A 14,354-nucleotide genomic window follows, 5' to 3' on the forward strand; every position below is an offset into this window, starting at 1 on the left:
TGAGCCACTGCATGAGTGAGACACACCTCCACCACTTACCTGTGAATGCCTACTACCATACAGGGAGCTGCTGATGGAGATGAGGTGTCAGGTAGGCAGAATTTCCTTCTTTTAATGAAAAAGCCTTAGGCATTTATGGAATGAGAGTTAAGGCAGGCTCAGATGTCCACATGAAACTGGCTCTTGGTCTACACCGGAAAAGCTTTATTTACTAAATAGATGCATGTTTTTGAAAAGAGCCAAATACACATTACAGGGAAGAGGAAAGCACATTGGTGAAGATAATAAAAAATCTGTACCTCTGAAGCACCCTGGCGCGAAACCGAGCTTTCTGAAGGCCACAAGCACCCTTCCTGGAATGTAGAAGAAAACAACAAAAGAGGAAAAATTAATAGATCACATTGCCCTCGTGCCTCAATACCACAACTCTTACAAGCAGTCAGCTTCTAAGGACTGGCTGTCTCCACCTAAGGAGAGGTGATAAACAAGTAACATTCCACCTCTTTCTTTCCAAAACCAGAGCAAACAGCAGCTCTGCACACAAGCAAGTCAAGCTTGGTCTGTTTTGCAAGTCCATTTGGAGACGCCATCCATAGCACCCAGCCTCACAGGGCCTGAGGACCCAGCGAGCCGGTCGCAGCTGCAAGCACGTGGCAACATGCAGAGATGATAGGAGACACCAGCACTTGCATGCTGAACGAGGTAACGTCAGCAGGTCCGATGAAGCTGACCTGCCAGCCAGGATCCCAATTACACACCAGAGCCAAAACAGTTTGCCACGAAACCTGGCATCTGTAATCTCAGTGAAGTAGCAGTCACTCTAAACCCAGGTAATATTCTGGTCAAAACTGTCAGTTGCCCAATTCCCACCATAAACAGTAATTAAGCAGCTGAGGTTTCAGCCACCAGTTCCCCCCTTCAACCACTTCCCCAGCCACCTTCTCAGGCCAAAATATTTTCTCTCTCATGCCTTGAAGGGCTGTTCTGATACTGTACCAGCACTCAGGGCAGAATAAAAGGGTGAAGAACAACACATCAATAAGGGAAAACAGCTCAAGATGTATCATTATTTTTCTTCTCAATTAATCATTTAGAGTAGCAGTAACTACCACAATGGATTTATTTTACTGGAAAATTTTGAAGCTGACAAGGACACATCAGGGCAGCTATAAAGCACAGAATTTCAGTCTTGGTGCAAAAAAAGAAAATCAAAACATTGTATGGTCATGACTATTTTCTTGGTGCTAATTCAAGCTTCATGATTTTATAGACATAAGAAATCTCAGGAACAGGAAGAAAAACGCATCCTGTCCCCAAAAGCATTACCCTGTATAGACTACTTTCAAATCTTACTGTACTGCTTCTTCTCACCATAGCATCTTTCAACATATTTCAGATGTAAAAATAGACCTAACTAGATGTTCATCATGACACTCAGAGACCAAAAGCCGTCTGTGATCTTGTCAGGAGAGTCCACCGCAGAGGAAAGCTGCTCTAAGAGGAATCTCCCACAGGATTCAGCTGTTAAGGGAAATGCTTTGAGTAACAAAGCTGGTCAATCACTTCTCTTCTGTAGCTTTATAGAGCTGAGATAGAGGGAGGCTGACAATTGCCATTATTCACAACTTCCCTTTGCAAGTATCCCCATTTGCAAAGGCCTGATATCAAAGACAAATATTACCTAGATTCATGTATTTCAGTGCCTATATGACGTTTTGTCAATAGAATAAATTGTACCTGTATACTTACATGTATATGCATACTTGTACCCACCTTCGTTTCCACCCCTCCATCACCCAGATGCCCTCGTTTTGAAATATCTGAGGGTATATTTGCACAATTAAATATAATCAGATTATCAGCAGCTGACCCAGCAGGCTCCAAGCCTGTTGCAATTGTTAAGTAAAACATATTAGTCAGAACTAAAGGGCTCAATTAACTGCTCATGAACTACAGGCCATACACAGCCCAACAGCAGATTCCCAAGTGATGGTTTCAATAATACGATAGTGGGTAGCTTTATATTTAGTGCAACTGTCTCAGTCTCACCTTTAATGAGTTCAGGCTCAGAAGAGAGGAAAAAAGGCAAAACCAATAACCTAACCCAGAAAGGAATTCAATCTACCACCACCACTCATGTTACTTAAAACTCCCTTATGAAAGAGAGTTTTTGATGTGGAAGTGGAAACGACAATTCCCATCCTAGGGTTCATCTCCCCTAGGGCAGCAGAGTAAGAAGAGCCGAGGGAGATAATGCAGCATGTGGAGAAAAACTCCTTGTGCCGAGATGGAGCAGGACCTGCATGCTGAGCCTCGGCACACAGACCTGGTACCAGCGATGCCTAACAAACAACTTGCTAGAAGAGTGGAGCTGCCCGTTACTTCTACTGCTGATGCCTGAATCCCAGTACAGTAGAAGATCCTCCCTGGAGGCACTGCAGCTGCTACAGCGACCCCACAGAATGCCACCAGGGTGCTGGGATAGTCGGACCAAGACAATGAGACCAAGGGAGCTCAAGGCTCTCCTCACTCCGGGCTAACTACTCAAGGAGGTAGACAGCTTGGGACATATGACAGCTTGGGATGTAGCTGAACTCCAAAGCTGCGAGATCCTTACGATGCAAGGATGTGCAACAACATGGCCTCTGTGACAGTGTGTCCTACAGCCCACCTGTAGCTACTCCCTTCCCTACGGTTTCTTCTGGAGAGAGCAGCAGGCTGAATAAATCCTTTGGCAGCAGCCAACCCCCAGTAAGAGCTCTATCCCAGGAGCCAGAGGAACTCCCCAAGCAGATGGCTGGGTAGCATGTGCGCAGCACGCCCACGCTTGGAAAATACCAGGCTCACACACCACATGCAGACCAACCTCACCACACATACGTGGTTGGTCCAGTGCCACAGTACAGTACAGGATTGTCTCACCACCACTAGAAAAAGCCCAGACTAACTGGCCCAATGTAGGAAAAGGCACTGCACTCTTACTTATTGTACGGATAAGTCTTAAAATGGACAGCGAGAGAGGCAAGGAGAAAGGGAAGGAGCTAGCATGCAACTGGCTTTCCTGCACTCAGCTATTGCAGAATCCCTGAATCCTTCTAGGACATGAACTTATTGTACAGTGACCTGCAATGACAAAAACAAACATGTAGAGGGGCTTCCTAAACTTTAAGCGGAGAGCAGTATGACAATATGGGAAGAAGAATACAGAGAGGAGGAAAAGAAAGAGAGGAAGAGACAATGGACAGCATGCCAGTGCTTAATTATGAATGGCTCTATGGGGTTTATATTTATACATATTTGAGGAATACAACAGAACAGGAAAATAATTTACGCTTAATATCACACACTATACACCTCTTACCCTTTTACATAGCATGTATTTCATTGGGTGCCTCTGAGCCAGACTCTAGCTCACCACTGAGCTGTGCAGCTCCCACTTCAGGGCTGACCTGGGAACTGCCAGCTTGGAGCAAAGGCAGACTCTGCTCAGGTCTGTCTGCAACCAGTTACTTAGACGTGCCCTTCTGCTAACACTCCAAGGCTAAGAGAAAAGTTAGGAGATTAATAAAAAATTAACACACCGAAGTGCTTTGCTGAATCTTGCCCTGAAATGCCATAAGGGTTTTCTGCACTTTGCCTTCTACAGATAAACCCCATCTCCTCTACAGAAGGTGGCATCTGTCTGGAACAAAAGAACTGCAGGTGCCTGCCCCATCTTCCCAATTTTGGCCTTTTCAGTCATTCCGCCTTCCTGAAATCACTGCATCCACCACAGGAGACTTACTATCTACCTTTCTCAAGTCTTCATATCAGGAAAATCCTCCCCTCCCCTGCACTGGGTAGATACAAGCTAACCACGTGTTGGTGCCCACCTACCCCACTGTTGTTGGGGTGATGGCAAAGGGTTGAGAGAAGAAAAAAAGGAAAAACCTCAGTGTTGCAGAAGGAAAATATCCCCATGACTTTTTTTTACGCCCCAAGCTGTAGATGTAAGAAATAACGCGCCGGGACTGCCGTGAACAATCTGGGGTGACTTACACTGAGGGAAAGTTATTTCTTGCTCTCTCCTTGTCCCTCTACTACAGACCTTCATCTGACAGCTAAAATGTTTCCCTGTGCTCAGATCAGTAACAATCAGGTAAGAAGCGACAGCATTTGTATGTATATTCCCTCATATTGTTTCTCTCTTTATCATTCAAAATACCAAGGTAGAACGGCCTAATGACAAACTACTTTTGACTTCTTTTCACTCAGTGACTTCTCATCCTGTGAGCAAGACAAAATCAGGCACAGGCAATACGGCTCGGCACGACGGCTAACCAGCCGCCAGGCCTGGCGTGAGCTCGCAGCCCCAGCACCGCGCTGCCTGGCACTGTGCCGACAGGCACTTCCCAGCTAGCGAATCCGGCGCTGGCAGTCCCGCTCGATGCCCCCTCACACTGAATGCCCGTGGATTTGTACAAGTAGTTCTCTGGTATGTGCAATCAAGGCTAAACCTGAGCAAATGCAATCTACCCATTTTTTTTCTGTGGGCAGTGTACCATTTACCTGCTTCTTATAGGTTCTCAATAGCTAGCCACCTCAACTTGTTCCTTCTTAAAGAGACTAAAGGTCTTCAGGCGTGAGCTTCAATAATTAAAAGTAACAGGGAGAGAAAGCTTATGCATTCATTCCCTACAGTGTATTCATTTTTAACTCTGTTAGGGTTTGGAATGAAAAAGGATGAGCCTCCACGGTAAATCCTAGCTCCTACAAATAACACCAAAGCAAGAAAAATCTTGGGGATCCTGCTATGTCTTTTGCTGACCTTTGCCATTCCTGAGTTTCACAATAATTGACAGAAATGAAATTTGCGATTAGGTTTTGGAATAACAGCATCATTTAATAAATCCAGCTGGGTGACTACTTAATTATCTTACAGTGATGATTATTTAACTCAATATTTAGAGCTTAGGAGACTGGATAAGCCTAAGATAATTTGCCTAATTTGTATTTTACAAAGGTTTACAGACTCTAGAATTAAACAGTTTAGGAAAATGACTTTTTGAGGCCATTTTTAAACACTGTGCTTCCTGGAGCATGCAGTGTCATCCAGCTACCTCAGCTGAACATCAGCACATTGACAGACAGCAGGAAAGAATTTACTGGAAGAAGAATTTTTAACTCAGAATAAATTGCAGGTAAAAATTTATGCTCAGTAAGAAAAATTCCTCAAACTGTCATGAAGCAAAAGCATCCCTGTGCTGGTTTTCGCTGGGACAGAGTTAATTTTCTTCACAGTAGTTAGTATGGGACTATGTTTTGGATTTGTGCTGAAAACAGTGTTGATAACACAGGGCTGGTTTTGTTACTGCTGAGCAGTGCTTGCACAGAGCCGAGGCTTTTTCTGCTTCTCACCCCACCCCACCAGTGAGGAGGCTGGGGGGGCACAAGGAGTTGGGAGGGGACACAGCCGGGACAGCTGACCCCCACTGACCCAAGGGATATCCCAGACCATACGATGTCATGCTCAGCGTATAAAGCTGGGGGAAGAAGGAGGAAGGAGGGGACATTTGGAGCGATGGCGTTTGTCTTCCCAAGTCACCGTTAGGCGTGATGGAGCCCTGCTTTCCTGGAGATGGCTGAACATCTGCCTGCCCATGGGAAGTGGAGAATAGATTCCTTGCTTTGCTTTGCTTGCGCACACGGCTTTTGCTTTACCTGTCTTTAAACTGTCTTTATCTCAACCCACAAGTTTTCTCACTTTTACTCTTCCAATTCTCTCCCCCATCCCACTGGGAGCAAGCAGCTGTGCAGTGCTTATTTGCCAGCTGGGGTTAAACCACAACAGCCCCATATAATCCAAACTTTTCTTTTTTGCCAACTCTTATGGAGACTTTCAGTTTTTCTCCATTTTTAAGTCTCTGAGAATTGGAACTCTGCCTGAAATTGCATTTCCTGAGAAATAAAAGTCAGTTTTTCCACTTTCTGAAACGCATTACAATTAAGAAGGTCCCTCTTTTCCCTCGATTAAACTCAGATTTTTGTCTTATTTTTGTGTGTATATGTACACACAAAACCATACACAGCTTTTTTGCAAGTGAACTGTTTCAGATAGTGTAGTTTCTGATTTTGGCCCTAGGTGGCAGCGATAGATTACACCACATTAAAGCACTGGCTTGCTCAATATGCTGCGAGAAGGCGCAGGGGCTCGTTCCTCCCTGCCTCTTCCAGGGCGATACAGACCATCGCAAGCTCTGAAAACAGCAACATTTTCCCGGCCGAACACAAGCAAAGCAAACTATTGCATTGTTCCCAACAGAATGACAACTATTCCTGCAGGACTGCTCTTTCCTTTAAAAGCTGTGTTTCCTCAAGGGCAGGAAATGTTACTGTGCCTGGCAGAGTAGTGCATGGTACCAAGGAGAAGTACTAGAAAGAGAATTATGGAGAGCACTAAACCTCTCGCATGCAGTCTGCCTCCCTACACTTACATCAATTATTTCTGTTACTTAATGCTTTAAAACTCCCCCCCAACTTCGCAGCACTTTACCAATTTAAGTAATCTTCATTTCATCCAAGTGAAGGAAGTAAGTACTATTATCCTTCCTCCTCTATTTGGAGATGAAGAAAGTTGCCCAAGGTGACACACTGAGTCAGAAGCCACCCAAAGCTGGTGCTCCTCGGTTCTAGTCCTACCTGCAGATTTCCTAGACAATCCTGCCCTTATTAAAGATGTTCCGACTTTATTGTGGTAGACTTCAAAGAGCAGCAGCCAGCGCACGCTGTCCCTCCTGGCAGCACTCCCCGAGGAAGAGGCAAGCCAATGTCCCTCATGCAGATGGCAGGAGAACACAGTGCACGTCCAGCTCCTGCCAGCTGATGCCTGGTGCAAAGGAAAAGGTTTGGCAAAGGAGGGTGGTCTACAGCACTCACACTCTCTCCCAGCTATAGACTGGCTTCTTGTTCCCACTGGGATTTTCTTTCTTTTGCACATGTCGGTAAGAAAATGAGAACGAGTGACCCAGGGATGCCAGCAGGGAACAGAAGGAATAACGCTAACACCAGTAGGGAATAATTTAAAAGGTCAAGGGGCAAGGCTAACATTTGAAATCACCGACAAATCCCTGGAGTTGTCAATATTACTGAGTATTTTCTGTCACCCTCCTGATATTCCCCCTTTATTCTGAAATAGCTGTTCCAGGAAAGAGGACAGTATTTTTGTAGCTGTGCTTCTGCAGCTTGGCATTCGAGACGGGCATTATCAATGCAGGTCCTAATGCAAGCTGACTAGCCCTAGCAGCAATGCTGCCCTTGGTGCTGGGAGGTGGGGGCTGGTCAGGGTGAGCATCTTGTGTGATGGATCCCAGGACTTGGCTGCCAGGAGTGGGCCTGGGGCAGTCCAAGTGTTCAGTACTCCACCAAGATCCACTTTGTAAGAGAAAAAGACACCAAGACAGAAGCCACCAGGATGGGGAGAAGGAATCAATTTAGGAACATCAGAAGCTCATTAAGTGCCTCCCTGTAAGTCACTTAGTTAATCTCTTTTCCCTCAATGTCCCCCTGGAAATCACTAGTGATGACACTAAAAGTTAATCATCAGAAAGCAAGATTTATCTTTGTTTTGTCCCAGCAAACAGCAGTGCCACAGCAGCAGCTCAGCCACAGCTACCTACATTCCAGCAGGGTGGTTTTGGTTACCAGCAACGCTACCCTCCCTATACAATGTGAGTCCTTCCAAGGCACAGGCAGCAATGCTGCAACACATACCTCCCCCAGGATATCAGACACACATACCCTGTGCATGGATGTGCCTTTCCAAGGCTGCCACGTGGCTCTGCCCCAAAACCCCCAGCACTGCCAGTAGCGTCAGTCATTCCCACAGAAGAGGTTGTGTCGTCCTAGAGAATCGCCCCGGGCATGCTCCTGGTATACTCCACACCCGACAGTTTCCACATCCCCCTCAGATGCTCTGCAAACCTTGGCTCGCTCCCAGCTGCAAAGCCAAACCCTGCTGATGGATCGGGGGAAACGTTCAATATTTTATCCATTGTGATATGGGTACCATTCAGTACTGTGCACGGTCATGTCAGGTTGCTGCTCATGCCGTCACAGTTGTCACTCTGCATCGTTCCACCTCCCACAGTTACGACCCCAAAATTCATATTTCTGCTAATGTTAAAACAGGGTTTGAGTGTTTTAATAGCCACGCTAGAGAGGGCAGGGCTCACCCTGGGAGGGTGGACAGCATCCTCAGCAGCACTGCTGCAGAAGCATCCAGTATTCCTGGGTGCTCAAAGGTTGTCCTGCCCCGATGTAATCTGTTTAAGGCCTCAGCACACTAGCCAAGTTAGTAAGACAAAGACCAGGTGAAAGACTGGAAGATGAGACTTGAGAGGGGATGAAAAGGAGGAAAAAAGAAAAGAAGAAAGATGAACTGGTGGTCACACAGGAAAGCATATTTACAGAACAGGAATGTAACAAGTACTTTTCAGCACGTACTTGTCAAAGAGCAACTTTTTTTGATTGCTCCCTTTTCTGCCCTTCGAGTGTTATTATCACTTGTGATTCCAGTGATATTTCATCTTTTTAATATTCTAATTTCTGGATTTGGAAGACAATAAGAATTTCAACTTCCAGGCCTTTTTTTTTTTTCCTTTAAACATGAAGGAAGTTCAATCAGACAAAGAAGAAACCCACAAACACCTTTTATTTTGTTATTTGGAGGCCTGACCCATGAGTTTCATAGGTGTGAGGTTGGCAATAAAGGCAGTAGATAAATTATCAGTTCATTTCTATTACAATCTCTAGAAGACCCAGAATAAGAGAGATCATCTGTTCGATAGCTGGTCTTTACAGGGCCAGAAATCTGTGCAATTCAGCCACAGCTCAGCTGTTGGAATGCATGATTATCTAGAAATAGGACAGGCTCGAAGAAAAGGAAAATGGAAGGTAACAAAAGGACAAAAAAAAAAAGCCCATCTGAATAGGAAAGGCAGGATTCTGCCTCTTGATACACATCTGCTACCTCAGTTACGTGAGGTGGAGGTTCACTTCATAGTTTGCTACAGGAACTAACCAACAGTCAATTAATTTGCTTTACCATTTTCTTTTAAGAAATACTGCTGAACTACTTCTATTTCCATTCACTATTTCTCCACCAACAGAAGGCCTGAGTCAGAATGATATTTTCTTCAGACACTAGTAGTTAATAAACATTTAAATCTGTTTTCAGAGTTTATATACCATTTAAAAAAAAAATTCCCTTGGAAGAGAATCCACTTATCCACAGCATTTGCACACAGAACAAGGCCTGCCTGGTTAAAAAATAAATATATTTTAAAAGTGTATAATCTAACCTGCATCTTACTGCTCACGCTATTTAGCTTGTGCAACTCGCTCCGCTGTGGACAACGAGAACAGACGGGTCATTTCCATTTCCACATCAGAGCAAATGCTTTAGTTTCCCGACTCTTGTGCACTGCACACCACTTTCAAGATTTGCGCTACAAGCAGCGCACAACCAGTTTCTATCAGAATTTCCTTCTAACACCTGAGACAAAGGAAAATTCAAACTTATTTGACATCTGACCTCAGAGACCTCCAAAGTCTCATTCTCCACAAGTATGACGTTCTTTTAAGAACAGCTTCAGCTTATCAGAAATCCAGATGAGCAATAGTGATGACAAACCTATACCAGAGAGTTTTCAGACAAATTAGTAACTGGTTCTTGCCAACCAATCATCAATTCCCATGAAATGCTCACTTGGCTATGATTATCATTACTTACAAGGGTGCCATCAAACTGAAACTGAGTCAGTGTTTTAAAAGTGATTTAAGAGCAGTTCTGGATACTAAAGCGGCTCCCAAGTCCCCACTGCCAAACTGCATGTTCTTCTTTACAAGAAGATTATGTTTCCTCCCTTGCTTCCAAGAGAAAAGGCACCACTCACTCTGGTAACAGACAATACTAACGAACCATACAAAGGAAATAATGGGTTACTTCACGCATTTGACAGCTTACTGCAGTTTTAAAAGATCTGTGTAGATGAAAATGCATTTCCTCTCTCTCAAATTATTTCATTTTAGGTAATTATAGCTAACATTTTCCAGACAGAAGTGTGGTTCTTGAATTACGGCATCCATTTCAAAGCACCACTCAAATTAATCTCTCCAATTTTTCTAGCCCTGAAGTCCACAAGGTTAAGGTTTGACAAGTTCCAGTTTCATCCGTAACCAAATTAGAGCTAAATATTCCTGTGCTACCAAAGCGCTAGAGAATGAGACAACCTCCCCTTGAGGAGGCAGCTCCTTTCCTCCCCGTGCAGCTTCCAAGGTAAGAGCTATTCAGCACAACAGAAGGATGCAGGTGATGTGCTAAGCCAGAGCTTCAGGGACCCCGTGTTCATCACATTTTACAGCTGTCTTTCAGGAGGGAGCTGCCAATTGCCAGGCTGGACTGTGGCATCCCTGCCTCCTCCCCTGGCTGGGCACTTCGCTCACTGATCTGGTTGAAATCTAACCATGGAAAAAAAAAAAAAAACAATTACTATTCAGCCAGATCAGCTCCCTGATACTTCTCGCTACAACCCTGGCAGCTCCCTAAGAAGCAAAAAGAACGAGGAAACACAGGATCGGGATGGAAAGAAAAGGGGAGACTGTGGACGTACGACTGGTGTAAACCATTACAGGATCGTGCCTTCCAGTTACAGTCAGATAATTTTTTTGACAGCAAAATTAAATGAAGCTGTGAACCCAATGTTGTTGCCAGGAATTCAGTACCTCAGAAGGCTACCCTCACAAATGGCCCCTTGGCCATGGCAGTCAGCAAAGAGGCCCAGGGCACCACTCTGAGGACATCCAAAAGCACAGCAGGAGAAGGATCTCCCTGCAGCATCATAAGATACTGCTGGCACTGCAGGCTTGCGGGGATATCCCAAGGCCAGGGACACCCTGTGGTTAACCCTCAGAAGGGAACAGTGCATCCCACCCAGCAAACTCGTGGCTCACAAGGCAAGTTAAATGCTCATTTACTGCTGGGTTGACCAGGGACAGCCTTTACAAGTCTCGACCGAGATTTGGTCTCAAGCCTTTAGCTCCGTAACAACACATCTTAACCACTCCAGGTCCTTGGAGGGATCATTTTCCTAACATTTTCTTGCTGTTTCAGTGAAACAAACATTACATTTTCCTGGGCCATTACTGGACCAGGGTTTTGGATCCAGCAAAAAGTTATTGCAGCTTCACAAAACAGTAACAGTGATGCAACTCCAGGATATTAGTAAATATATGGAAAGTCACAACAATGTGTATTTCAAATCTTCAAACCCCAGGTGATCTCCATTCATTCCCTCTCCACTCCCCTTCAAATTACAGCAGTAGCAAACAGGACATCACATCTGAACCTCCAAATGCAAAATGAAAATATGCTACATAAAACATAGCAGGGTCTAAAAATAATCAGACAGTGTATCTTGAATTTATGTTCTGATTTTTTTTCTACTGACAAATACAACCTCAGCAAAAGACCTAACTATAGGGAGTAGTAAAAGTGACATCAGAAGTTTTTCCAAGAGTTGTCTGTACTCCTCAGGAGGCTTTGCTGCAGACCCGTACAGCACAAGAAGGAATTGGGTGCAAAGAGCTCATACTCACCGTCTGCAAAGTTTCTTCCTGTCTTCTGCTTTGGCTCTGTCGGTTGATAAAGGAGCGTGTCGAGAGTTTGTAATGGTTTAACAAGCAGATGATCACTACCACCATAACAGTTATAACCACAATTATAATGATGATTTGAACAAACTCCAGTTCAGCTAAAACAAAGAAAAAAAGAGGAAAATATGTCAATCACACACAGAATGTTATCCATCAAAGCAATAATCTGAAAAAAACTCAGCAGTTCATCTAGACTGATCTGGATTAAGATGTTCACTGCTATCTGTTTTGCAAAGTTTTGCAAAGAAAATGTGTGTTCTAAAAAGTATGAAAATTATTCGGTTTTTGGCAGTGCCAATCAATTGGTATAAGTGGCTGCAGGTCAAAGCTAAGAAATTTCTCGGTGACCCTTCTCTGCAGCCTTCACAGGTAATAAATTCTTCAGCATAAACACCACAGACAAGCCTTTTGGATAATACAACAATTTCACTGGGGGAAAAAAAAAAAACAACAAAAACCCCACACACATCCCACCCTATTTTAATAGCCATCTGCAATGCCAACAGAGTCCAGAGGGCTCCATAAGCTCCAAAGCAGAGGCCATGGAGACAGGAATCTGGACACTATCTAGTTAACTATCCTTAACTTTTTTTCATCAGCTAAATAGCACAAAAGCTACCTACATCAAGTGGAACACAAACTTTTTTCGTATTAAGTCTACACACATTGTCTTTTTCATTCATTACTTCTCTCCAACTAAAGTAAAATTAACTTTACTAGGACATTCCCATTCAGGTAAAAATCTAAAAAGAGATCTGGTACTCTAAAACAAGATATGTTCCACTACAGTTAAAAATGAAACCAGGGCCTTGGCTGTTGCAAGAGATACAATTACAATGAACTCCATCAGAGCACATCATCTTATCTGAAGTCCTGCCTATACCACAAATATTAAGTATATTTAGAAATGAGTCATTCTTGCACCCTTTTGGCTATACTGGAGTAGCAAGGATGAGCAACATAAGGGGAGAAATTGCCCTTTGGAGTTACACAGTTGCTAATATTTCTATGGAAACTGCATTGCTCACAGGGGATGCTCTCATCTTGAAAGACAACTGCAGTTAACGGGAGGAGGTCTTTAGTTGCTAGGCTGGTAGAAAAAGCCAAGAAGCAGTGCGAGTTGCTCAGTTTCAGCACTTTCCAAAAATGGCACTACTTTGGGGCGCCAAAATATGAATTTTGGGGAACCAATATTAAATTTCTGTTTTGAAGAGCCAACGAGGAAAGACAGATAACAAAATATAAAAATAAAAAGACAAAGCAAACATCAGAGAAAACAAGCTTCTCCCCCTTTCATTTGTAGTCATCCTCAGCCTCCTGTGTAACAGCAGCATGCTTATGCAAACACAACATGACTATGAAGCCGAGCTAGAAAAACGCTGTTCCCACATAAAATCCAAAACGACCTGTGGTGGAACTAAAGGAAACCCAAGGCTGTTTCACTATTCTAAGCTCTCTTGCGAACAAAACCTCAGACTACAAGAGCTGCAGTGTCCTGTGGAGGCTAGTGCTGAGGTCCAGCTGTTTGTCACATGTTACCAGTGGGCATAGGCACACCACTGTCCAAGTGTGAGGTTCTGCGATCATCTCAGTAGGAGTAACTAAACCTATTTAAGGCTAAGAAAAGAGTAAAGGGCAGCAATACATCTATCATTTAATTTCTCTTTGCTGTTAAGTACCATCCACTTGTCACCAAGACCACCAACCTTTTCAAAAAAATGATCAGTCAGTGCTTTGCTCTGCTTCTGCTATCAATCCCATATGCAGTGCAGCAATGTCTGGGGGTTTTTTGGACCAACCCCCCCCCGCCCCCCCGAGTCACTGGAAGCTAACGATGTCAGCACCAAAAGATCAAAAAGCAGGAAGCACAGAATTAATTAAAAAACAAACCCACCAAAGCCATGTTTAAGTAAAGTCATTTTTTTCTTGGCTCAGAAGCACAGAATACAGACTGGACACAGCTGACAACTGCTGCAATTCACATTCTGCGGCTATCAAGTACTAAAGGGTTTCTTTACCCAAAACTTTTTTTTTTGGTCCATGTAATACTTCAGACTGGAAATTGAGAGACTGTTGCTAAAGGGCAACATGCAAAACAAGCAATGTTGATTTAGGCTTTGCTAGAACGCAAAGATCACTGGAATGACATGTTACTTCTCTATCTGCCAAGGGCAGAGTCTTCTAAATTTATCAAGGCCACACCATTTCAGTGGCAGGGGACAGTTCCTCTCCTTTAGGAATAAAGGATTGGGTCTGTGAGCATTTCCCTTAAGTGGGAATCGTTTGGAAATGCTTGAATAAAACATGGCCATACCATAAAGAAAATGAAAACCACAGCACACAGGTGTGAGCACACGGGATTTTCCAGCTCCAGCTTTACATTGCAAACACGAGAACGCAACAAAGCGCCCAAGTGACGTTCAAGAGGGTTTCCTCACTGGAAAGTGGAAGGAAAGGAAAGGGGAAGGTAATTTTTAATCTCTTCTCCTCCTGACTGGCCCTCCTGCTACCCATTAGGTTATTAACAGGAAAAAGCAGAGAGACAAGAGCAGGAGCAATCTCTATTCACTGGCACTGCACAAGACAATCTGCACAGTTTCTGGCACCTGCCGACACGCACGGGGTCCCTCCGGCCCCCGTCTTGCCTCCTGCCCCACAGGCGT

General features: G+C 44.1%; 1 protein-coding gene across 4 annotated transcripts in view; it reads right to left on the minus strand.

Moving 5' to 3' along the window:
* LDLRAD4 (low density lipoprotein receptor class A domain containing 4) overlaps positions 1 to 14,354 on the minus strand; it is a 294,876-nt gene that overhangs the window by 11,468 nt on the left and 269,054 nt on the right. For all 4 annotated transcript variants that reach the window (XM_069778916.1, XM_069778917.1, XM_069778919.1 and 1 more), the window contains 2 exons: positions 11,635 to 11,789; positions 300 to 353 (listed from right to left, as the gene is read on the minus strand). In XM_069778916.1, coding sequence (XP_069635017.1) covers positions 300 to 353; positions 11,635 to 11,789 — 209 coding nt within the window. The remainder of the gene's footprint in view (positions 1 to 299; positions 354 to 11,634; positions 11,790 to 14,354) is intronic.

The sequence above is a fragment of the Haliaeetus albicilla genome, chromosome 3 (assembly GCF_947461875.1).
Source record: "Haliaeetus albicilla chromosome 3, bHalAlb1.1, whole genome shotgun sequence".
In the NCBI taxonomy this organism is placed as follows: domain Eukaryota; kingdom Metazoa; phylum Chordata; class Aves; order Accipitriformes; family Accipitridae; genus Haliaeetus; species Haliaeetus albicilla.